This window comes from Manis javanica, chromosome 16 (genome assembly GCF_040802235.1).
Source record: "Manis javanica isolate MJ-LG chromosome 16, MJ_LKY, whole genome shotgun sequence".
Classification (NCBI taxonomy): Eukaryota; Metazoa; Chordata; class Mammalia; order Pholidota; family Manidae; genus Manis; species Manis javanica.
In genome coordinates this window covers 63,299,161-63,325,628 of record NC_133171.1, presented here as the reverse complement: position 1 = coordinate 63,325,628, position 26,468 = coordinate 63,299,161, and the positions used below count along the sequence as shown (strand labels likewise).

General features: G+C 44.6%; 1 protein-coding gene, 1 non-coding gene and 1 pseudogene across 5 annotated transcripts; 1 reads left to right on the top strand and 2 right to left on the bottom strand.

Annotated features, from left to right (window-relative positions):
* Positions 1–862: 862 nt before the first annotated feature.
* Positions 863–1,322, bottom strand: LOC108396928 (histone H2A type 1-like; annotated as a pseudogene).
* Positions 1,323–1,490: 168 nt separating this feature from the next.
* On the top strand, positions 1,491–15,263 carry LOC118973179 (histone H2B type 1-M-like). Of its 4 annotated transcripts, none has more exons than XM_073224116.1 (2): positions 1,491–8,956; positions 13,733–15,263. In XM_073224116.1, exon 1 carries the CDS (start codon positions 1,602–1,604, stop codon positions 1,980–1,982), a length of 381 nt encoding a protein of 126 aa, XP_073080217.1. In that variant the 5' UTR covers positions 1,491–1,601; the 3' UTR covers positions 1,983–8,956; positions 13,733–15,263. The 4 variants fall into 4 exon arrangements, 1 of the variants encoding a protein (XP_073080217.1); XR_012126019.1 differs by lacking the exon at positions 1,491–8,956 and adding an exon at positions 8,964–10,404; XR_012126018.1 differs by lacking the exon at positions 1,491–8,956 and adding an exon at positions 8,964–12,824.
* A 9,556-nt stretch (positions 15,264–24,819) lies between these two features.
* Positions 24,820–24,891, bottom strand: TRNAM-CAU (transfer RNA methionine (anticodon CAU)). Its single transcript has one exon. It is a non-coding gene; the product is annotated as a tRNA-Met (tRNA).
* Positions 24,892–26,468: the final 1,577 nt, after the last annotated feature.

The window sequence follows — 26,468 nt, the reverse complement described above, 5'->3', positions numbered from 1 at the left end:
CTTGCTATTGTTATTTTCTATTTTAACATGTATAATTATTAATGTACTCTATCATGTCTGAGCTTACTGTTTTCGACCGAAACATTAAGATTCCATCGATGAAAAGGGAATCTGATCTGTAATTGTGAAGTCAGCCCCTACATTGTTCTTAAAGAATTGAATTTTTATTGGAGACCTTTTCCCTCTTTAGATAATATGGAAATTACTGAAGAATATAGCAGGTTAGGATCTCTAAAAAGTAGTTCCGTTTCAAAACTGCATCCTTAAAACCGACCTGCTTTTTTAATGACTGTACGAAGACCTAGAAAAGTTTTCAGAAAGACTATTGGCACACAGTCCCTGCAAGGACTTTAGTTGGCCCAGTTTGGGTTGGGAAGGGGGCCTCGATAAGGGGTTGACTAAATACCGGTGAGTGGTTATCTGACACCTTAATTAACTGATGTTGATACAATCAAATGGCGTATCGGACCATTTAATATGTAAACTGTGGCCTTAACAGTGCGGAGTGACGATGTTTACATTGATCAGTAATTAGTTTTTCCTGGAAAGAGTACTAACTCTGAAGAGTTTGGGCTAGGACTGTTTTAGTGGACCAGTGAACAAAGATTCTATTAAGACTCAGAAACAAAACAACCTATCTACTTGATGACGCAAATAATGACCAGAAAATTGCTTAAGTACCCAGAATGGTGGGGAGGGAGCAGTAAGGCAAGACTTGCCTCATGGTCTTTTAGTTGACCAAACTATCTGAGTTTTACCGGATGTGTTAACTTAGTGAAATCAATAGGGAGACTACGGTTCATGCTCTTTAAGGTTAGCCAGTGTGATAGGTTTGACGTAGTGTTCAGTCCTTCCACAGAGACCATGGGTGGCTCGGAAAAGAACCTTTGGTCTTAAAGACTAAAGTATGAATTCAGACCTTATTTGCTCTTGGCCTTGTGGTGGCTCTCGGTCTTCTTGGGCAGCAGCACGGCCTGGATGTTGGGGAGGACACCGCCCTGCGCGATGGTAACTTTGCCCAGCAGCTTATTAAGCTCCTCGTTGTTGCGGATGGCCAGCTGCAAATGGCAGGAAATGATGCGCGTCTTGTCGCGTTGCCCGCCAACTCCAGGATCTCGGCCGTCAGGTACAACGGCACCGCCGTCAGGTACACGGGCTCGCCGGCCCCGACCCGCTCGGCGTAGTTGCCCTTGCGGAGCAGGCGATGCACGTGGCCCACGAGGAACTGCAGACCGGCTCACGACGACTGGGTCTTGGCCTTGGCGCGAGCCTTGCCGCGTCCAGACATGACAATGATCTGCGACCGACGCAAAGACTGGTAGAAAGTATAAACTCGTACTTCTCACAGCGTCAACTGGGCGCGAAAAGGAAGCTGTGTCATTGGCTATACTTGTAGTTCCATTTTAAACAATACAAATGCAGTACCTTAAAATGCCTCTTCTGATTGGACAATATTGACATTAACATCATCCGAATAACCACCAATCAGACATAAGACTTCACCGTATCTAATTTGCATATACTTATAAATTTTAGAAAGGAGACGCTTTACTCCTCCAGCGTTGTTTTGTTTCTCAAGGAGTTTACGATCTCTCTCTACTATGCCCGAACCTACTAAATCCGCTCCAGCACCCAAGAAGGGTTCCAAGAAGGCGGTGACCAAGGCGCAGAAAAAGGACGGCAAGAAGCGCAAGCGCAGCCGCAAGGAGAGCTACTCGGTGTACGTGTACAAGGTGCTCAAGCAGGTCCACCCCGACACCGGCATCTCGTCCAAGGCCATGGGCATCATGAACTCGTTCGTCAGCGACATCTTCGAGCGCATCGCGGGCGAGGCGTCGCGCCTGGCGCATTATAACAAGCGCTCGACCATCACCTCCAGGGAGATCCAGACGGCCGTGCGCCTGCTGCTGCCAGGGGAGCTGGCCAAGCACGCCGTGTCCGAGGGCACCAAGGCCGTCACCAAGTACACCAGCTCCAAGTAAACTTGGTCCCGTAATTGTGTTAAAACCAATGGCTCTTTTCAGAGCCACCCATCCTTTCAGAGAAATAGCTGGAGCATTTTTCCTGTACTCATAGTTTCTCTTAAGTGTTCGGGGCTGTCTTGGTAATGGAAGATAAAATGCAAAGGGTAAAATACTAAAAAATTCCCCCGAGCAGTCGTTCTTGGGAAATCATTTAGAAGGCAGTTTCATGAGTTTTACTGAGAGTTTTTTGACACCGGTAGGAAAAAAAGGCTGTTTCACCCTCCTACAATAGCCACAGTTTGGCTTTTGGTTACACTGTATCAAAGCAAGTAACACCCCAATTCTGATTGGGCAGCGGTTGTATATAAGAAGCCCGCCATAGGCTGCAATTTGCCAGCTAGTATTTTGACGGGTTGTGCTTTTCCGTTAGAGTATCTTGATAGTAAAATTATCATTTCTTCCTTATCTGCCTCAAAGCTCCGTGCTCTGGAACCAAAGAGTCCTGGGTGAGGTTAGCTTTCTTGTCCATTTCCCAGACACCACCAAATAGTCACTGTAATACCAGCGCTGCCTACCCTACGGAGATCCTAGGGTGAGTTAAATGATATATGTCAAAGAGCAATGGGAACATTAAAGTCAGGAAAGCCTCTTAAGAATAAATGTTGAACAAGGAACCCAGCAACTTGGGAAAGCCGCGTTCTTACAATGTTTTAAAAAAGGAAGCCTTGGGAGAGAGGAATGCTCAGACTCGGGTAGGGAGAGAGTTTTCAGGCTAGGATTTGAGAGTTCACAGTTAGGAATACTGGGGCACAAGTCAGAGAAGTTCAAGATTAAGGTGTTAGCAAGATGGGTTCTCCCCCTTGGCTTGCAGCTGGCTGTCTTGCTCTGTTCTCACGTGGACTTTTTACTGTGTATGCACACCTCTTGCGTCTCTTCATCTTATAAATGACGTAGTAAGTGTAGTTCAGGAAAAGAGCCAGGCACTGAGCAAACCAAGAAAAGCTTGAAGGTCACTTCATGTGGCTAGTTGGCAGAACTGGTTAAGCAAAAACAAACCAGCTAGATTCTAGGAAAATAATTAAATGGCAGAACAGAATGTGGTTTCTAACCAGTTCAAACCAACTAGGTTCAAGATGGGAACAAAAATAACTCAGTTACCCCAAAGCTCATTAGCATACTAAAAATCACACCTCTTGGCACCTTCATAGTTCTGAGGCTGACCACATCAGGACAAAAAGAGGACATAGCCTCTCTCTTCCAAGAAAAACCCACCTATTCCAAAATTCCACCCAACCCATTTTAACCACACTGCTCACCTATTGAGCAACCCCTTCTTGAGTGTGTGTACCTTTTCTTTATTAAACTACTCTTTGCTTGTACCTGCACAACCTGCTGGTGAATTCTTTCTCCATCAGAGTCAAGAATCCTTTCCCAAGTTGAGATGTCACCTAGGACACAGGGAGGCCTCCCCAGACTGGATTTCCCCACAACAGAAGTTCAAGTAGTCTTGTTGGATTAGGGCTCCACCCTTATGACCTTGTTTAACTCAAAGGCCCTATCACCAAATACAGTCACATTAGGCTGATGACTCAAACATGAATTTTGAGGGGACACAGTTTAGTCCATAACAGCCATTTTCCATGCTTTGACCTGAACCCTCTATTCTAAATTGTCTTTCATAAAGCATCTACATTTAGCTTAAACTTCAGCAAAAGAGGCAATTGTGACATTTCCTAAGCCAGGGGTTAAAAATCAACTGCTCACAAGGGCCCAGCAGGTAACAGCAAACCTGGCTGGGCATTAGAAACTATGTTTCACCTTCACACTTTAGCTCTTTGCTATTTTCCTTAAAGCAAACAGACTTCTGACACTACATTTCATGTTCCAAGGTTTAATAGCATGCATGTTTCACTGTTCTCTTAACACTGCTATAACAACCACATCACAAGAATGTTAATATCTGTTGTCTAACATGTGGACACTAAGGGGACTAACGGGAAGCACACAAAGCCTGTATGGTGGGGTGTGGGTAAAATTGTAACATTTCCAGAATATCTCACCTGGCTTTAGTACATCTGCATATCAATAGGTGTTCAGAGGTGGAAAGAAGTATGATTTTAGTGCATTTGCATCATTCCTCAGGGGTGGAGAGAAGTTCATCTCCATATCATTGGCTAGTTACCTGGGCAAGGAGGGCTTATCTGTACCTGAGAGGTGAGGGGAGGGCCAGTTTTAGCTTCTGCTGGAGCAGAAAAGAGAAAAACTACCCCAGACTGCAGTTTGTGAGCAATAAATGGATTTTAAACTTTATTTCTCCTTTGATTTTGGTTTTTAGAGGTATTTTTGCATCTGGCATAGTTGGTAGGAGTCCTCTGAACCCAAAGTCTGTCATAATGGGTGTGACCTTTGTGAGGGCTGCCCCAAGAAATGATGGGGAGAAGTGGCACTCCCGCTGAGGGACGTGTGTCTACATTCATGTGGTTGTGGGTGCAACCACCACCGCTGCTGGCCATGCCAAACCCGGTCCGTAGCCAGAGCCTGAGGCTACTGTTTCTGCCACTGCTGCTGCTGCTGCTGGCTGGAGCCTGGTCACAACTATAGAAAGGAGCAGAGGTCCAGTACATCTTAATAGAGAAGCAATGGCTGCTGTGTACCACACCTTATTGGCTACAGAGCCCATCGCTGGAAAAGCTCCAACCAAGATAATAACCATTATCCTATCGTGGGGTGGGTGAGAGACAGGACCCAAAGGCCATAGAGTTGTGTGGCACAGACACCAACCGTATATCATGTGACCAGTCATTTGCCTTTGGCATCCCCAGGGAACGGTGAAGCAGACACATTGGCCCAAGTTTGCTGACTGAAGGAAAGCCTGCCTCAGATGTGTCCCAATGGCTACATCAGCTTTTATTGCATGCAGGGTAAAAGGCAATGTGGGCCCATCGGTGGGGCTTGCCATTGACCTTTGAAGAAGTCAGCCGAGCCCTGAAGGAGTGCCCTGCATGTTGTGCAGATCAGCAAATCACCAAGAGGGACCTAGAGTGTCTCTTTGCAGCCTATGGCCATTCACTGGTGGTTGAGAGCGATCAAGCCCACTTTACTGGACAAGTGTTGTGTGGGGGCCCGGCCTACGGCCGAGGCTGAGCCCCACTCTAGCTGGACAACACCCTAAAGATGGCACCTGCTTATTGGCCCAGCAGACTTCCGTACCCGTGCACAGCTCGTGCTGCCCGCTTAGAGTGGCACGTGACACCTATCCGCTTAAAGGTCACGCATGATACTGTCCCGGATTGGTTGGGTGACTGAATATAAGGGAGCCCGCCGGGAGGGAGAAGAGCTTCCCGACAACTGCTGTAACCGCCGCGAGAGATTAGACAATAAAGCCTAGAGAAGAATCAAGACCTTTGGCGTGTTGTTTTGGAGGGTTGCGACATGTTGCAAGGATGGGTGCAGCAATTAGGAGTAAAATGGACATGGCCCTGAACATTTCAACACATTGATCGGCAATGGCTCGTTCTTCTCGTACCTTGGGGAAAAGGCCTTGAAGCTGGCCTCCTGTGTATTCCTGGAATAACAGCAAAGTGATCCCCCACAATCATGGTTGTTTCTACAGTCCTTGTGTCTTGGATGCGCCCTCTGGCTGCAGCTGCTGCATGATGGCTGGAATGGATGAGGTTTGGACTTAATCTGCATGGGACTTTGAATCCAGCTGAACCCTCTGGCTTGAGATATATTATGATTGTGTTGCTGTTGTCAAGAAAAAACTGCTTAAAGAGAGGCTTGACTTTGTCTAATGTTTGGTAAAAGTTTTGTGAGCCATCTAGCATGGTTGTTAGGAATCAGTAAACAAGTGTAGAAACATATTTTGTGCTTAGATTGTGCTGTTAAGTACATTTACTTAATCTGCATAGGCTGAATCCTCTGGTTTGAGGATTATCAAGATTTTATTGCTGTTGCTATTATATGTTATTAAATTGGTTGGAAGAGGGAGAATGAGTAAATTGTAAGGTGAGATTTCTGGAGGGGTGGCCTGTGGATTTCAGTTTTGAGGTATTTTGCCCTGGGATTTCCTCTTCTGGGACTTACATGGGGTTTCACTTAATCATTGCTCTTTGGGGCTACAGGCCCAGGGACAGTGTGGATTTTAATATGAGATAAGCATTTAACATGGAATGCTCAATACTTTCAATATGGACAACTATTAAAAAATTTATAGTATGGCACAGATTAAACAAAACAGGTCTGAAAGCTCCATCAAATCCTTCATGTCATAACTGAAGATCTCTGGACATTAACAAAGATTTCTGTCCCCATGACAAGCTGTCTAGTATACTATTCCTGCCCCCAAAGAACAGATGAAATGCCCAGATCTTCCCAGCTTTCTAAATTCTCAACTGAAAAGAATCTCTCACTTGGCAGTTCTGGCCAGACCGCAAGAGTCTCGCACACAGCAGGCATTCAAGACTATTTTTTGCCATTTAAGTAAATGAATAAAGAAAAAACTACAAGTGTAAATCCGGGTAGAGGAAATCCTGGGCAAAATACTTCTAAAAACCGAAATCAGTCAAAGGGAGAAATAAAGTTTAAAATCCGTTTATTGCTCACAAACTGCAGTCCGAGCCCTTTCTCTTTCTTGCCCCCAGCAGAAGCCAAAAACCAGCCCTCCCCCTCTCCTCTCAGGTGCTGATAAGCCCTCCGTCGCCCAGGTAATTGATATGGAAATGAACATCTCTCCACCCCAGAGGAATGACGCAAATGCACTAAAGCCATATTTCTTTCCACCACTGAACACCTATTAATATGCAGATGAACTAAAGCCAGGCGAGATATTCTGGAAATGTTACAATTTTACCCACAACAAGAAACAATTTTATTTATTTAGGCTCACTACCAGCAATGAGGTAAAAGTGGTGAAAGGTGTTTGGAGTTCTTTATTGTGGATTTAATATTTACCTGGATAAGTAAACCCATTGTTTGTAATTGTGGTACATTTTTCTTATTCTCATATATTCTTCTCTACCTAGTTTTCTTTGGTCCTGTCTCAAAATTTCCTCCCTTTTCTTTACTGATGGTTCTCATCTCTCCTGTCTTGCAATGAATAAAAAGAAAGAGGAAGATAGAGGCTACCAGGGTCTTAAACTGAAGCTCTGCCTCTTCCCTTCCTAGTGTGACTCCCTTCTGTGAATGACCCACACTTGTTCTCTGAACCCAGCTTGTCTCTCTCTCTTCAAGTCCATTATTTCCAATTGTCTATTTAAATGAGACACAGACTCTTGAATTCTGTTTAAATCAGCTTTCTAGTAAATCACCGATTTTATTTTTTACTGTACTTCCATGCATAAGGGAGAAGAAGAACCAATTGTCCTCTATTTTAACAAAGAAATATCACCAAAAATAAAGATGTCAAGGCAAAGAGGAGATGCCAGTTAACGTCTTATTACTAGCATTGAGACAGAGACCATGAGCTTAGGCAGAATATGGTGAGGGCCTCTGGAAAAAGCAAGGCAGGATAATTACAGTCAGAGCAGTGTAACTACATGCAAGGAAACCCCCTACCAAAATTCTCTGATAAACATTAATCTCTAGAGTCATTCTTCAGTGAGATCAGTTAATATTCTCCAGATAAAGAAGAGTACCACATGATTTTACTATGCTAATCATTTGTAATCATGTGTAAGATTCACTTTAGCATGCTAAAAGGCCCAGGTCTATGTGCTGTCTTTCCTCCTTCAGACCTGATGAGGTGATTTGCAAACTAAGCAACTAATTTAGCATGAAGACCCAGCTGTAAACAACATAGTTAAAGGCCAGAAGGATTCCACCTTAAAGATAAGATTGCGTTTTAATACCCAGGAAGTTAAGTCAGAAATTCTTCACTTACGCTTTAGCAAACAGTACCTCAGCCCACCATGAGGGTGGGGCAGGCAGCCTTGTTTGATTTGCTCCCAGACCAAGATGATGGTATCTCAGGGAGAAATCATCAAAGCAGGAAGTTGCTTCTGTTAAGTTAACTCAGGGACCACTTAACAAGTCCACACCCCTAAGCCTTTATCTGGTTTCTAAAAATCCTCAACTGTCTTGAAAGCCCCTAAACAGCGCACCACTACGGGCTCTCTTATGCCCCCCTGGTGTGAGCCAGGAGCTCTGTCCTCCCACTGTATCTCTCAATAAAAGCCTCTCCCTGGCTCTCCTACCTTGGGTGTCTGTAAAATTCATTCTTCGATTCTGCAAAACAAGAACCCCGGCATCAGTCTGACACATTTTTAAAGAGAAAGACAATAATTTACAGACTTAGAAGTTAAATGTTACTTTGATAGGTCATAGCAACAATCTCTGAGATTTATGTCTGACAATATTTCACCAGAAATACCAGTACCTTCATCAGAAATGCTAGGTCGTTTTATGAGGTCCTAGAGGATTTGTTCCTCTGTGTAAGGCTGGAGGCACTGGAGGGAGAGGTGAGCATGACAGACGAGCTCAGCCCTCACCAAATAAGGAAAGGGGGCAGCAAAGCCCCCAACCAAAGCCTAGTAAGGGAAAGAGACCAACAGATTTCAGCCTGACGACGTGCCAAAATCCCCAGCTGCTGCCCCCACCCAATCTGGAAAAGGAGTAGTAACTTTCTAGTCCTTTGTCTACTGTAAAGACCAATGACATGTGCCTTAGGCTAGCCAATCCTTGTGCCACTGTAGACCTATGCTCTCCCTCCCCCTAACTTCTTTATAAACTCACTGCCTTCCCTGCTGGGTGCAACTTCTCCGGCCTGTGACTAACCAGACCAGTGAACATCACCCAGGATTGTGCCCTATGAAACTTTTGGCTCTTTTGTTGCCTCCTTGCCTGGTCATTTATGCTTAATTTTACCTTGCATCTGGTGCTGAAACCCGGGAAGGAGATAGTGCGCGTGGCTCTGGCCAGCCACCAGTAGCTCCCACCCCTCCTTCCCTGATCTGGGATCTCCGCCTACTCCCAGCCCTTAGGACTGCGATTTGGTGAGTCCCTCCTTTCCCCTGGTCTGTTTTCCAGTCCTGTATCCACCTGGTTCAGTTAACTTCAAAATCGTAGCTACATCTAGGTTCTCCAGGCATTACACCTGTCCTGGTCCCGAGATAGAGGAGATGTCCTCATCTGGGCTCCCAGATCTCCAGGGAAGAGTACAATACTTCCCTGTCTCCTCCTAACCTGAGTGAGTTTGGGACACTGGGCTTGCCAGTTTAGGTGCTCTGGGAAACGGGTAACAGACAGGGGGAATCAGTCCTCTAAATTGAAGTATCAGATCCCTCTGTGGTGTCTCATATCCAATCTGGCAACCCTAGATATAGTGGAGGAGATCTGTAAATGGAAACTGGTCCGACTCTGTTCTCAGACTTGGCCCCAGTATCCTCTGGACAATCAATCTCACTGGCTGCCAGAGGGAACTTTTGATTTTAGCCTCCTTACCGACCTAACTTCTGTCACTAAACTGGGAAGTGGTCTGAAGTCCTGTATGTCCACGCTTTTTGGACATTGTGTTCCTGCCCTGACCTTTACTTTAAGTGTTCAATGACCCAGGTTCTCCTGGCCTGATCTCCAGTTAAGGAATGCCAGCCTCTTACTCTGCATAGTCCTTCCTCCTTTTCAGATCTGCCAGACGACCTCGGTTGCCCATCTCCCTCAGCCTGCAATCCCCTCCCCGACAGTCACCACCATCTTTAGGTCCTTTGTCCTCACACACATCACCGCCATTTTTGGTCCTTTGTGCTCACAGGCGTCGCTGCCATCTTTAGGTCCTTCATTCTCAGCCATACCATCTCCCTGCTCCTCTCCTCTTCCAGTGTCTGTGCCACCCCTTCCCCTTTCCCTTCTGCCTTTGTAGGACCCCAACCTCCCTGAGAAATAAGTTAGCCTAAGAGTGGCCATCTTGAAGCCCAAAAAGCCATTCTGATATATGACTCAGAGGGAACAACTGAAACCAGGTAACTCCTCTGGAAAAACAAGTTAATCAATCATGACTGCTGGCAGCGCTAACCTCTCGGTTAGTTAATCATAAATGCTGACCCTACCTTGCTACACCCCCAGGACGTGGCACTAACCCAGAAATCGTAGGTTTGAAAAATTACTGCCTTTGTAGTATTGTTATCTTGCTATGTAGTATTGTTATCTTGTTATTACAAAACAATCTGTAACCATGGTAATCCTCTAGGGCTGAATGCCTCAGAAAATCCTATATAACCACTTAGTTGTAAGTGCTCAGGGTCCTCGTTGAGACCTGCTGCGACGGGCTGACTTGGACCCCAACTAGTTGGCTTCCGAATAAATTCCTCTTGCTTGTTGCATCAAGAAACGTCTTTGGTGAGTGATTTGGGGCGGCGCCTTCCTCAGGGGAATCCAACATTTGGGGGCTCGTCCGGGATCATGCGCTCACCCCGCTTCACTCCCGAAGTCGCTCTTGGAGGAAGAGGTAAGATTAGTGGCGCCTTGAGTTGTCTGTGTTCTGTCTTCTGTTTTTCAGTGAGACCGGTCAGAATTCTGAAAAGGGGTACCCACTGTCTGGCAGCTGTCCCGATCCCGTAAAGGGGTCGAGACTGCGGTCGGTAGACGTACTAGGAGCACCGCAGGCTGCAACCCTGGGGAACGCCTCGGGGAGGTTGGGAGGCCAGGGACGCCTGGTAGCCTCCCGTCTGTTTTTCTGGCAAGGTGAATCTGATGAGATAGGGTTGATTTTCAGGCGCCAGGAATATCAACCCTCTGATTCCTTTCGGTTTCTGTTTGAAAATCTGAGAAAAAACAAAAAGCGGCCGCTGTATGTCTAATCTGTGTGTGTCTCTGTTTTTTGTGTCTTTCATGTGCCTAATAATTGTTATACTGACAATGGGACAGACTCAGACAACCCCCTAAGTGTGTAAATGAATATATCTTTCTACCTCCGGATGGTATTAATGAAATTGATTTAAAGACAAGCGCTTGTGAAAATTGAGTGTTCTAAAACTTCCAGAAAACCTGATAAAAAAGTGTTAAGCATTAATGCTAATTTGAGTTTGCCTGAGGCGGGCATGTCCTGGTAGTTGTCGGCTGCCTGAGTTTACCTAGAGTCATTTGAGTCATGTTATCTGCTAAATCTTTTAAGAATAGAATGCTTAGAAGCTTGGCTTTGTCTAGTGTTCAGTTGGGGGTCTTGTGAGTAGGCTAGCATAGTTGTTGCAGGTAGGTGAACTGGATAAGTGTGGCAAGTGAACACCTTTTTAATTGTGTGTTGCAGTGTGTATGCCTACCTGCAGCCTGAGAATCTTTGTAGTAACTTAAGGCCTTAGAGTTTTGTTAAGTTGAGAAGATGTGCTCTGTGTTTGCTGGGAGATTGTGCTGTGAATCTCATGGTTGCAGAAATTGTAGAATGTGTTCGTAAGTTTGTCAGTCTAGGAAATGTTGGTTTGACAGTTTGCAGTGTCCTGCTTCTCAGTGTTCACTGGAGCTTGAAGTTTCTAATAGTTTTGAGTTCTGGTTAGAACTGCTTAAAGTGATAGAGAGGGCATTTCTCTATGTTGAAAGATCACAGCAGTTTCTCATGCTTAAAGTCTCAGTGAGTTGCCATGAAATCGTAATGTTAAAGAGACTAAAAGCTAAAGTTTGTTAACAACTGTATAACCTTTATTTGCCTTTGAAATATTTTGTTATTAAAAATGATTGCATGGCCTGAAAAATTGAATTCCTAAGCAGAATAGTAACAAAGCTTTTTTCAGCTGATTAAATGCACTTAGTTAACAAACCAAAATTTATTAAACTGTAGAATCTGGACAAGATTATGTTTCTCCCAGAAAAACAGGTTTCACTGTAAAGGTTTAGATAGACGAACGTGTGACCACTTTTGAGAAAAGTTGTAATAGATTTTTTGAGAACCACCAGGTCTTCTTGTTTAATTTATATGCTGTATGTTTAAAAAAAAACAAAAACAAAAAAAAAAACCATGGGGGATATCTACTATTAAAGAGTAAAACATTCTTGAAGCTTTCAGGGAAGACCTGTAAACTTAAGCACTTTCTCTGCTTTTTTGTATCTGGTCTTAGACACTTATGCTGAGTTATGTTCTTATTATTTTCACTGTTTGTAAGCTATTGATTGTAAGCCAAAGGTCATCATTTCTCAGTCCCTAAATGAAGAAGTAAAATGCCTGATCTCTTTCATCTCAAATCATATTTCTGGTCATATCTGAATATCTGTGTGAAAGAAAGAGACATTTAAATTTGAGATTCTGCTTAAACTTTTAAGTTGAATTTGACTATAGCCATATTCATTCTTTGTATGTATCTCTAACAGGTCTTTTGTATGCCTGGTGATATTATACTCTGCCTTGAGTTTAGACAGTTCTTTCAGCTAAATATGAATTCTTATTGTAGCTTTTTTCCCCTCCTGAAGATGAAAGCAGAAGAATCTACCATCTGCTACCATTCTCTCAAGAATGCTTAGTAACCTAGAATTAGTTTGACTTTCTGTATGTTGTCTTTAAAAATTGACAGCAGCAGTCTCCCCTGCTGCCCCACTTTTTAAGATATCTCATTTACTGTGCTGAGTATATAGACAATAAATGTGTAATGATAGTTCTAAAAAAATTAAATGCAAAAAGGTGCTTTTACCTCTAGTTAACTCTGATATTTTCCAGAGGGCCCCTGGAACATGTCAGAAGAATTTTTTCTCACTAGAGAAAGTATTTGACTAATTTGGCTTATTTATCTGATATATATATATATTTATTTACCAGGAAAGCACTGTCAAATAGAATGATGCTAAACTTTGTTACTGAATGTTTTGTATTACAGAAATATCAGAATTTCCTTATGTCAACTGTTTTACAGTAAGCTCTCATCAGATCTTTAACCACTGTCATTTGTAAGTCTTTTGTCATTTATAGTATTATCCCTAAACTGGTAAAGAACTAGATTTCAGCAGAACAGGTATTAGTTACATAAGATTACATAAACTAAAGAAAATGATTTTGTGTCTTTTTGTTTCAAATGTTGCTGGTAAAATGTTTTAACCTTGTTCTCTTAAACTGACAACAGTTTAGTAAATGACTATCTTTATGAGCAGAATTGAAACATCCTTCTCTCTACTTGATCCCTCCAGAGTTTAAAAACTTTCAGTGACTGTTTTTATATTCCATGGCAGTATGTTTATTTGCACGAGTTCAATAAGAATCTGCTTTCCTTGTGAGAAGACTACTTAAGAACACTGGTTATACTACCAGGGCTTTGACTGGAATGTCGTACCTGAGAGACATGTGCATAGACTCAGATGTGAACAACTTTAAAGAACTAAGATTGACTTTATAAAGCCAACAAAGCCCCTTGGAAGAACTGGCCTAGTATCTTGCTTACAGAGTTCCCAGCAGCCTTACCATGTGAGTAAAGAAGGTCACTTCCTGGCAGGTGCAGAGACCTCGAGAAGAGAAGAATTCATCCAAATCTACAGGTACTGCAGGCAAAGCCTGATGGCAAGTCTGGCTTGGCTGTCTGGCCTCAAGAGGCCTTTAAAAGTTCAATCTGAAATTCCTTACAAAAAGTTCCAGCAAAGCATATTTAAAAGAGCCTGTGTAATCAATTGCTCTTCTTGCTGCACCTGTGCAAATAATCAAGCCAGCTGTTAATTATTTTCTTAACCTAGTTACTTCTAGTAAAAATGAGAGTGATTTTAGAGAGAAGTATCGTTTCAATAATGTAGCCTCCTTCCAGAATAAAAAATCCAACTCCAGATGTTGCTACATAACCTAATAACACAATTTGTTTTATCTTGCCTAGAAGCCACAAAACTGCAAATAGTAATAAAAATGAAACCCAGAATAGAAGCGCCAGCCTTCTGAAGCCCTCTCAACTGACCAGTGATGGAGACCTAGCTGTACCCTTTACTGCGCCCACTTCTCAGCACGAAGCAGCCAGAGCAGTCATCGCCCCTTTTCCCTAGCAGCAGCTAGAGTCTCTATCTGTAGAAGAAAGAATGAGACCATACCCATAGCCTTCCCTGGTAAAAACAGGTATTTAATCCCTCCTCCCAAGGGATGGTGGGCTTGTAACACTGGAGTGACCCTATGTGTCTCTACTTCTGCCTTCAACTCCTCCCGTGATTTCTGTATCATGGTCCAGTTAGTACCCAGACTAATGTATCATGATGACTTATCATTCGTGGCAGAATTAGAACCTAAACTAAGGTATAAAAGAGAGTCAGTCTCACTCACTCTAGCTGTATTACTAAGAGTAGGAGTCGCAGCCGGAGTAGGACCAGGGGCAGCTGCAATTATACAAGGAAACCAACATTACGAAGGACTAAGAATAGCTATCGATGAAAATTTGAGAACTATAGAACAGTCTATTTCTAAACTTGAAAAGTCCCTAACCTCTCTCTGAAGTAGTGCTGCAAAATAGACGAGGGTTAGATTTACTATTTCTATAAGAAAGTGAATTGTGTGCAGCTCTAAAGGAAGAGTGCTGCTTCTATGCAGACCATACTGGAGTAGTAAGAGACTCAATGTCTAAATTAAGAGAAAGATTAGATCAGCGAAAGCGAGAACGAGAAGCTAACCAGAGCCTGTTTGAATCCTGGTTTTCTAGATCCCCATGGCTTACAACTCTAATATTCACTTTGGCAGGACCCCTGCTTATTTCAATATTGCTCCTCACCTTAGGTCCCTGCATTTTAAATCGAGTAATAACCTTTATTAGAGAAAGAGTAAGTGCTGTGCAGGTGCTAATGCTGAGACAACAGTATCATACCCTCACACAACAAGAAGAAACCAACATTCCATGATTAGAATGTTCAGAAAAAGAAGTGGGGAATGTAGGACCCCAACCTCCCTGAGAAATAAGTTAGCCTAAGAGTGGCCATCTTGAAGCCCAAAAAGCCATTCTGATATATGACTCAGAGGGAACAACTGAAACCAGGTAACTCCTCTGGAAAAACAAGTTAATCAATCATGACTGCTGGCAGCGCTAACCTCTCGGTTAGTTAATCATAAATGCTGACCCTACCTTGCTACACCCCCAGGACGTGGCACTAACCCAGAAATCGTAGGTTTGAAAAATTACTGCCTTTGTAGTATTGTTATCTTGCTATGTAGTATTGTTATCTTGTTATTACAAAACAATCTGTAACCATGGTAATCCTCTAGGGCTGAATGCCTCAGAAAATCCTATATAACCACTTAGTTGTAAGTGCTCAGGGTCCTCGTTGAGACCTGCTGCGACGGGCTGACTTGGACCCCAACTAGTTGGCTTCCGAATAAATTCCTCTTGCTTGTTGCATCAAGAAACGTCTTTGGTGAGTGATTTGGGGTGGCGCCTTCCTCAGGGGAATCCAACACCTTCACCACCCTTTTTCCCCACCAGAACAGGCTCCTACTGCCCTCTGGTTCTGGAAGCCACAGACAAGACTCCTCCCAGCTCAGACCCGCCTCCTTTTTCTCCCGACCCTACACCCCTCCCACACCCGCCATTCCTCATTTGTATCCTCCTCTTCTGGTGGCACCACCATCTTGTCCTTCACTTCCTGTTCCCACCCCACTGCCATCTTACATGCCCATGCTGCCCTTAGCACCCAGTTGGTCTAGCCCTCCGGTCACCATATCCAAGGCCCAGTGGCCACCCCAAACAAAGGCCCAATTAGTAGCCCCTCCCTGAGAGGTTGTGGGGGCAGAAGGGGTTGTCCGGGTTCATGCCCCTTTTTCCCTAGGGGACTTATCCCAGATTGAGAACCGCCTACGCGCTTTTTCCTCTAACCCCACAGTTTATGCCAAAGAGTTTGACTACCTAACTCGGGCCTACAAACTTACCTGCATGATATACATGTTATCCTAACTTCCACTTTTACCTCTGAGGAATATGACTGTGTTGCCTCTGCCGCCCGACATTGTGCAAACAAGGCACATAACATGGATCAGGCCGAGCCAATTGGGATGGAGGCGGTTCCTCTCACAGTCCCCCTATGGGACTATAATATCCAAGACGGGGGAACTCAGCAGGACCGAATGCTCCAGTATTTACTGGCAGGTATGAATAAGATGGCTCAAAAGGCCACTAAATATGATAAGCTGAGAGAGATTACTCAGAGACCTGATGAGAACCCAGCCTGTTTTCTTAACCAGTTTACCGAGGCTCTTTCCATACATACCCACCTTGACCCCAACTCATCATTGGGCCCTCAGTGTTAGCTACTCATTTTATTACCCAGTCAGCCCCAGACATAAGATGTAAGTTAAAAAAGGCAGAGGAGAGGTCCCAGACTCCACTCTGTGACCTGGTAACCATGGCCTTTAAAATCTTTAATACCCGTGATGAAGAACATGAGAGGAGAATAGCATCCCAGACCTGAGCCTTCATGGCGGCCCTATGACCAGCAGAACAGGGGTCTCATTACACCAAAGACTGGTCTGGAGCTCATGAGCCTCTGGGATCTTGCTTCCAGTGTGGCCAGGAAGGCCACTGGGCAAAGAGGTGCCCAAACCCAACCAATAAGCTGACTAAACCCTGCCCTCTTTGTGGTAAGAGAGGTCATTGGAAGGTAGAGTTCCTGGCTGGGGAAGGTTGCTACCCCATGACAGAGTCTCGCAAGAGGCAGGACCACCTGAGGCACTCCCCTCCAGACCTGCTGGACCTACTTGAAGACTGAAGATGCCTGGACTCGAATACCCCTATCATCCTTGCCAAGCCCAGGGCCACTCTGTGAGTAGCAGGTAAGTCTGTCTCCTTTCTGGTGGACATTGGGGCTACCTACTCTGTTTTACCTTCCTTTTATGGGTGTTTACATCCTTCCCAGGTCTTGGTCGTGGGTGTCACAGGAATTCACTCTAAGCCTCTGGAGACAGGTCTCGTAACCTGCATATTTGAGGGCCATCCTCTTACCCACTCATTTCTAGTCATCCCATCCTATCTCATCCCTTTGTTAGGGAGGGAGCTATCCAAGATTGGTGCCTTGATCTCCCTGCCACTTAGTCATCCCCGTCTGAGTTCACTTATCACCCTAGCCATTAAAAGCTGTGGACCTGAGGCCTCCATGGACCTTCCTGAACCATCGACTGATGTTAACCTGATGGTCTGGGACACCTCTACTCCTGTAGTGGTAAGCCATCATTCTCTGGTCCTGATCTGCCTCAAGGACCAGTCCTCCTTTCCTTCTAGGCCCCAATTTCCCAAGCCCATCACAAGGGCATCCAACCTATCATCAACCATTTTCTTTCCCAAGGGCTTCTGGTACCAACTAATTCTCCCTGTAAACACTCACATCCTTCCAGTCAAGAAGCCATCAGGGGCCTACCAGCTTGTTCAAGACCCCTGGATAATCAACGAGGCTGTAGTCCCTGTTCACCCGGTCATCCCTAACCCTTATACTCTCTTGTCTCAGGTTCCCCCAAATACCTCCCACTTTACAGTTTTAGACCTTAAGGATGCATTCTTCACCATCCCTCTACACCACAATTCCCAGTTACTGTTTGCCTTTACCTGGGAGGACCCAGACACCCGCTGAACTAGACAACTAATTTGGACAGTCCTCCCTCAAGGCTTCTGGGATGGTCCTCACCTTTTTGGACAGGCACTGGTGGAAGATCTGTCCCATCATGACACAGGAGTCAGCACTGTCCTCCAGTATGTCAATGACCTCCTTCTATGTAGCCCCACAAAAGAGGCCTCTGTTCAAGACACAGCTTCCCTCCTAAACTTCCTGGCTCAGTGGGGATATAGAGTCTCCATCAAATCTCAGTTATCCACCCCACAAGTTACATACTTTGGAGTGGCCCTAACTCCCTCTTTCAGGGCACTCATGGTGAACCAAACAGCCTCCATTAGAGCTCTTCTACCACCTACCTCATTAGCTGAGATCTTGTCATTTTTTGGACTGGTAGGGTTTTTCCAACACTGGGTCCCTAACTTTGCCTTATTAGCTAAGCCTCTGTATGCTGCTGCCAAAGAAACACCCTCTGGGCTACTCATCTCTCCTACAGCAGTGGCCCATGCTTTTGAAGAACTGCAAAATGCCCTCCTCTCCTCACCCCTGCTTATGCTGCCTAACCCTAACAAACCTTTTCTCTTATATACTACAGAAAAGATGGGAATAGCACCTGGGGTGCTGGTCCAGTCAGTAGGACCCAGACACTGACCAGTCGCTTTCCTGTCAAAACAACTAGATCCCACTGCTAAAGGGTGACAACCCTGCCTTAGAACCCTGGCAGTGGCAGTGTGCCTCACCAAAGAAGCTCTGAAGCTAACCCTCCTACAGGTGATAACCATATACTCTTCTCATCATTTACAGGACCTTCTGGGACACAAATCCTTGGCCTCTTTCAGCCCATCATGAGTGCAGGAATTTCACCTCCTATTTATTCAACACCCCCCGTTAACTTTACAGGTGTCACCATCATTACACCCAACCACCCTCCCTCCTCCTGCCGGTTCATCTGCCACACCCAGCAACTGCTGCATGGAGCTGGTGGAAACCCTTCAACTCCCATTCGAAGGTCTCCAGGGCACACCTCTCACTGACCTAGACTTAACTCTATTTGTGGATGGAAGCTCAGTCAGGGATTCAAATGGGTGCAGGCAGGTGGCCTACGTGGTAGTTTCCTCCTCATCAGAAATAGTGGAGCGGCTCCTCTGCCAATGGGAACCACCTCTCAAAAGGCAGAACTAGTAGCCCTCACCCAAGCCTTACAGTTGGTGGCGGGTCTTAGGGTAACCATTTATACCGACTCAAAGTATGCTTTCATAATTGCACACAGCCATGTAGTGATCTGGAAAGAAAGGGGATTCCTTACTACCCGAGGGACTCTGATTATAAATGGTAAAACAATTCATCACATACTCCAGGCCTTACAGGAACCCAAGGAAGTGGCTATTGTTCATTGCTAGGACATCAGACAGGTACCGACCTGGTCACTAAAGGGAGGGCTCTAGCCGATGCTACTGCCCAACAACTAACCTTGGGTCCTAATTATTCCCCAGTATTGTTTCTCTCCCCTTCTATAACTCTTAATTATTCCAAAGAGGAAAAACAACAACTTTTAGACCAGGGTGGGCTGGCTGGACAACAGGAATGGATACATCTTAAGGACAGTATAGCCCTTCCCCAGGCCCAGGACAGAGAAATGGTATCTACAGTTCACCAATTCCTCCATATTGGTCCAGAGGCTACATACAGGTTTCTCTCCCCTATCTTTGCCCTACCTGGGCTCCAAAAGACCATTAACCAGGTACATATGGTTTGCACCACCTGTCATCATGTTTCTTCTCAAGGCGCCCTCAAATGCTGTGTGGTCCTCCACAAGCTGCAAGAAGTGCTACCTAGACAAGATTGGCAGATTGATTTTACCCACATGCCTAGACACAAAAAGCTCAGATATTTACTGGTCATAGTTGATATTTTCACGTTGGATCAAGGCCTTTCCTACCTGCCAAGAGACTGCATTGGTGGTGGCAAAGACATTGGTGGAACACATCATCCCTCGTTTTGGCCTCCCAACATTGCTCCAGTCAGACAACAGACTAGCTTTCATCTCAAAGGTCACACAGCCGGTGGCTGACTCTCTAAATATCTCCTGGAAACTACACATACCCTATCACCCTCAGTCCTTGGGTAAGGTGGATAGGGCCAATGGCCTTCTCCAAGATCAACTTACCAAGCTCTCCTTAGAGGTAAAGGTCTCCTGGCCAGACCTACTCCCAATTATTCTCACCTGATTGTGAGCAGCCCCTAGGGGACCCACCGGACTAAGTGCCTTTGAGTTAATGTATAATAGACCCTTTCTTCTAAACACAGGCCTGCCTACAACTCCACACCCTCTAGCCTCCTACCTACCTTACTTCTCACTCCTAAGACATCTCCTCAGGGAACACACAGACCAGTTCCTGCCTCAACCCACCTCCCTCTCAGATCCAGGAATCACAGATGTTCTACAGCTGGGAGACAAAGTCCTTAAAGAACTCCAACCTCAGTCACTCCAACCATGGTGGACAGGACCATACACGGTGATCCTTACCACTATCATAGCTGCCAAGCTATTGGGACACTCCCCATGGTACCACATCTCCAAGCTCAAACGAGTGCCCAGTCATGATAGGTGGAGGTCTAGAGAGACAGGGCCCCTCCATTTGTGCCTTACTCACACTGGTGCTGGCCACAACAACCCATCCGGCTCTGGCAAACTGGGTCTGTAACCAGTGTGTCATATCAGGTGTGCTCCAACTACACCAACTGGTCCCCCGGACATGCTACTTTCAAAAGATACCTTGTCAGTAGGGAGACCAATTGTACTGGGCCACTATAATGTTAAGAGATTTCCAAACTGGCTTCCCAGGAGGAGTCGGCAAGACCATTTTCTGGGTACAAGACCCTCCACCAAATCCCCAAGGAAAGACACCCCCTGTCCAGCCTAATGCTCATCTTTCCATTCCTTCATTCATGCTGCCTGCTATGAACGAGCCTTGGTCTGCCTCTCTCATCTTCCGGACAACAGTACTGGATGGGGCAAAGCCTGGGTGATCATGCTGGATATGTCTGTCCTGGGAGATGAGCACAACAAATTTTCTGGGACCTCCGGCCACTGATAGGGAGCTCGGACATTGGAGGCGCAAAAGACTATGCAGAAAAACAAAATACTCAACAGGTCATAGAAAAACTAATCCAACAATTTAGTAGGCCAGTAGTAGTAAGACCCCATCTTCCCAAACCTTGAGACTCTTACCAGGCAGACCCAGGGCTTCTCTCAGTCCTCAATAAAACCCACTCTCTGCTTAATTCCACAAACCCCAGTCTAGCCAAAGACTACTGGCTGTGTTTGAGATCCGGTCCCAGTTGGGTCTCAGCAGTTCCCATTACTGGGAATTGGATGCCTACTACACAGCCTACACAATGCTTATTGTCCCCCCATCCTGCCATTTCTTTACCCTCTGACTCACCTACAGCCCAATGCATCACACGAAATGACTCCCTAGGGGTAAGCTGGGTCCCTCCACAGGCCTGCTCCAGGACTCTGGTGATTTCCAGTAATCAGACCCTCTGCCCTCCATTGAATGGGACGGCCTTACAGTGTGGAGCCACCATTTACCCAGCATTGCCCCCGGGATGGTCTGGATCCTGTATCCTGGTGATTCTGCTTCCTTCCATCTCAAAAGCACCCGGAAATTAGAGCCTGCCAATCCTCCTGATCATTTCCTCTATTACAGGGACAAAGAGGGCAATTGAACTCATACTGTTAATGGTTGGCCTAGGCATCACTGTGGCAGTAAGGATGGGGGCAGCAGGACTAGGGTCCTCGCTTCATTTTTATAAACAACTATCATCACAACTAATAGAAGATATACAAGTGGCAGACATGGTCTTAGATTTACAGACACAACTAGATTCCCTTGCCGACATGGTCCTCCAAAATCAGAGAGGCCTAGATACAACAAGTGGCAGACATGGTCTTAGATTTACAGACACAACTAGACTCCCTTGCTGACATGGTCCTCCAAAATCAGAGAGGCCTAGATTTACTAACAGCTGGGGAAGGGGGAATATGCCTGTTCCTAAAAGAAGAGTGTTCCTTTTATGCCAACAGGTCAAGCATAGCCAAAGACAGCATCAAACAACTATAAGAAAACCTTTAAAAATGCAGAGAAGACCTAACTAAAAACCCTTTCTCTGGATGGTGGCAGTCTCAACTCCTACCTTGGCTCCTCCCTATTATAACCCTACTAATTTATATTTATTCTTCTGTCAGCAGCTCCTTGTATTTTTAAGTTCCCACAACAACGCCTGGCTGAACTATCTTGTGTTGTAGTAAACCAAATGCTGGTACATCAGTACTTGCCCCTTCCTTCCAAGCCTCCTCCGACCTCCCAGCAGCCTTAACCCTGCCCATGCTGCCCCTCCTCAGCCGGAAGTAGCCAGATTGAGTCGGCACTCATTATAACCAAAAGGCTGGAATGTAAGGCTGGAGGCACCGGAGGGAGGGGTAAGCATGTCAGAAGAGCTCAGCCCTCACCAAATAAGGAAAGGGGGCAGCAAAGCCCCCAACCACAGCCTAATAAGGGAAAGAGAGCAACAGATTTCCAGCCTGATGATGTGCCAAAATCCCCGGGTGCTGCCCCCTCCCAACCTGGAAAAGGAGTAGTAACTTTCCAGTCCTTTGTCTACTGTAAAGGCCAATGACATGTGCCTTAGGCTAGCCAATCCTTGTGCCACTGTAGACCTATGCTCTCCCTCCCCCTAACTTCTTTGTAAACTCACTGCCTGCCCTGCTGGGCATGACTTCTCCAGCCTGTGACTAACCAGACCAGTGAACATCACCCGGGATTGCACCCTATGAAACCTTTGGCTCCTTTGTTGCCTCCTCACCTGGTCATTTTGGCTCGATTTTACCTTACACTCTGCAGCTCTGAAGAAGGGGATTTCTGTCTCCAGCACTGAAAACAGTCTGTATTTACAAGGCTAGTGCTGGAATTCCACTAGTGAGTACCTAGTGATAAAAGCAGGCCTGATAATGAAAACTTGGCATGGAGAAGTAAAAAGGCAAAAGAAGGTTATTAACAAAAGGTGAGTGAGCTGTCAGAATAAATTACCAAGGACTTGGAAGTGGATGAAGGCATTCAAGGATGTCTATTCAGTGGTGCACTGTGGTGTCCTGTGGCAGAACCTCTAGGATTATCTGATCATGGGAGTGCACATCTTTTATTGCCTTTGAATAATTAGGCTATTTTACAGTTCAAATAGAGGTAGAATGTATATTGTAGATATTAATAAAATGCAAAGGATTCTAGGTAATGAGTGTGGAAAGGAAGATGGGGGGTCAGAGGTAAACTGGTCTCAGTCCTATTTTCCTACTCCAAACCTCATCAGATAGACACTCTGCTCTCTGCCAGGGGAATATTGTCCCATACAAGGAGTTTTTAGGCCACTCTAGGAAATTCGGAGGTTTGGAAATCTCCAGTATAGTCAGTATCTAAAGCTATAAAGTGAATGCTGTAAGTGAAGACAAATACTTTGAGGAATCAGAAGGCTTGAGTTCTATCCATCTCCCACCCACCCGATTGCCACTGAGTGGTAATTTAATGGATTTTCTGAACTTCGTGGTTTTCTGTTCCTCAACTAAAAGTGATCTCTGATGTTGCTCCCAGCAGAAATAATCTGTTTCTAAAAATAAATCTCCTTCAGGCAAGTCACTTGAAGCCTTTGCTAACAAATGTAACATATGAAAAGCTATGTTTTGATTTTGTAAAAAGGAGTACTATATACAATGAGAATGTGCTTTCAGGCCCCACAATCTCAGGTTCTTTTCAACATGACTATTCTACTACAGCTGCTCTCTTTTCATTTTTTTGCTCATTGATAAGAAACTCTCCAAACAGAGAGCAGAGCTAGTACATTGACAAAGATTAGGTGAACTGAATTTACCACTTTGAGAATATGCCCAACCTATGGTTACAATATCCAAGAAAAAACAAAAAATCTGTTTCTTAATTAGGATCCAGGAGAAAATATCCAATAATGTTTCATTTTTTTTGGCATTTTTTTTCTTTCAGATTAATCACATGTGCCTCTGGTGGTCTGGAAGTGTTTTAAAATTCACCTCAGATGGAAATTGTATTTGTCATGTGTATATATATGACATACACATACACATACATATATATATGACGTACACATACACATACATATAGGCAAGAGTGAACATGGATTGGATCTCACCTGGCACCTCAACTGAATACTGTGGTTCTTTACTATGATGGGAATTCCATGTGGAAAAAATATTAAATACAGTCAATAAAAGAACTGTTATGACAGGATTTCTAAAACCTCTATTGGCCAGGTTTATAAAATGTTGCCTCTACTTAGGAACCAACTGGACATCAAATAGAGTCCTTCAGCCTCCTATTCCAAACATCTGTGTAAACATTAGCTCTGCTTGGTCACAGATTAATGCACAGAAGTAGACTAATAGGGCTGTAAAGGAAAGCCTTTCACAAGGATATTAATAAGGTAAATGTTTTTAAAATAAAGTGTTGTGTTATTTATATGAAAGCTTTAACGTGAGCTGTTCCCAGGCTCTTCACAAATAAAAATTATTCATCAATCAATCAATCAATAAAATAAAATAAAAAAATGGAATGGGAGATATGTACATCAAGTTCATGATAAAGTTGCCCTGGAAAGAGGGATATTAGTATTAGGAATACATTTGAAGTGCTTTCATTTTATGTGAGTTTTTTTCTTTTAAATATGAGAGATATTTGTCACAAATATGTCAAGATGTTAAATAGTGGATCAGTTCTGTGTGGTCATTTTTTGTACTCTTCTGTCACTTTTTAGAAGGTGAAGAAAAATGTCATATACTGGTGTCAGGAGTATTAAAAAATGTGGCTTTTAACATATTTACCAAACCAGTGACTAAGATGTGTCAGTCTGTGTTCTAGATACTGCAGCAACCATAGTGACGAAACAGAGAAAACTCTGTTATTGTGAATTTACTAAATGAATAAATAAATATATGTTATATGAAAGTAAGTGCTAATGAGGAAAACAGGCAGGGGGGAAAGATTGTTGAAAGAGTTATTTTAAATACTCTCAAGTCTCTTCTACTGAATCTCTAAAGTAAATTGATGTTAAAAAATAATATGTCAGTAGGTTGAAGATGGAGACCTTCTATACTTGAAGGATTAGTATTAACTAACTCTGCTCTAAAACAGGAGACATCTGACACTTCTTCATCAGACCATTTTTGTTTTATGAATTATTTTCATTTCCAAGTTTTCCTGGGATAGAAATACTTTCCCTGAGGTTGCCCAAGCTTCCGATAGATACAGAAATGAAGATTACTAAAATCATATTCCAGACGCCTCCATTAAGGTTTTCGAAAAGTAAGTAGCAGAGGATGGTTTCGATCCATCGACCTCTGGGTTATGGGCCCAGCACGCTTCCGCTGCGCCACTCTGCTGCCTGGCGGAGGGGGAGCTTTTATACAGTATTCTATTAAATTCCCTTGCCTTTACTTTTGTATGTCGAAATTTTTCTTTTTTTCTTTAAGGGTCAGTCATAGGTCTTACCCATGCTTCAAATAAAAGAATAAATCCAAAAGTAAGTTGATTTGCAACATCCTGAAAATATCTGACCTTGCAGGCAGGAAAACAGCTCATCGCCAGCCTGCCCTTTTCACCTAGCAGTAACGACTCCAGGTTTCATAGTCGCAGAACATACAAATATGTTGGTTTCGAATGTGGAAGATACCCATTTCCACTCGAGAGTTTTCAAAATGACAACAAAAATATAAGGGGTTGTATTGGCCGGAGGTCGAACTCAGGTTTACCCGCTTGGCAGAAGACAATTCGACCACTGAACCACCAATGCTTCCGTGAAGGAGGGTGGAGTGGGTGGAATGCTCACTCTAGAAATGATTTTTACGTGTTATTTTTACCTCATTCCTAACTTATACTTCATTTTCAAAAAGATGCTTAGATTGTTCTTCGCTCTTACTGACTAGAACCTCGCCATGTTCCTTCCTCCTTTTGTTGGATTCCCCTGAGGAAGGCGCCACCCCAAATCACTCACCAAAGACGTTTCTTGATGCAACAAGCAAGAGGAATTTATTCGGAAGCCAACTAGTTGGGGTCCAAGTCAGCCCGTCGCAGCAGGTCTCAACGAGGACCCTGAGCACTTACAACTAAGTGGTTATATAGGATTTTCTGAGGCATTCAGCCCTAGAGGATTACCATGGTTACAGATTGTTTTGTAATAACAAGATAACAATACTACATAGCAAGATAACAATACTACAAAGGCAGTAATTTTTCAAACCTACGATTTCTGGGTTAGTGCCACGTCCTGGGGGTGTAGCAAGGTAGGGTCAGCATTTATGATTAACTAACCGAGAGGTTAGCGCTGCCAGCAGTCATGATTGATTAACTTGTTTTTCCAGAGGAGTTACCTGGTTTCAGTTGTTCCCTCTGAGTCATATATCAGAATGGCTTTTTGGGCTTCAAGATGGCCACTCTTAGGCTAACTTATTTCTCAGGGAGGTTGGGGTCCTACACTTTCTTTTCAGGAGCCCTCCCTCTGCAACTTGAGAGCGCCCCAGGCCACGATGGAGGCTGGCGCGGGTGCGACTCTGCGGCCCGTTAGGCCACCGGGCGGGTGCTAGCGCCTCGCCAGTGCAGGCTCCTGCTTCAGCATCTTCCTGGGTATCTAAACGCAGTGCTCCAAGGCCCCGAAAGCCTTGTGTGCCTAATTTCTAATCTGCTTGGGAAGAGGGGGATATTTTGTGTCCCGGCAGGCCGTGAAAAGAAGGGGAGTTGAAGAGGAGGATGGAGTGGAAACAGAGAAGGAAAGGAGGAGAGGATCGAGAACAAAGAGAAGCCGGGAAGAGGAAGGAGGCAGGTAAGCAAAAGCAAGGGAGGAGAGGAACAAAAGCCAGGGGGAAGGGAAACGAGCCTAGTGACGCTCTTTAGTGGTCACCCCAAAGAAGAGCAAAGCAGTGAGGGATTTAGGAATTTTACGGTTTGCTTTAGGCTTTAGATG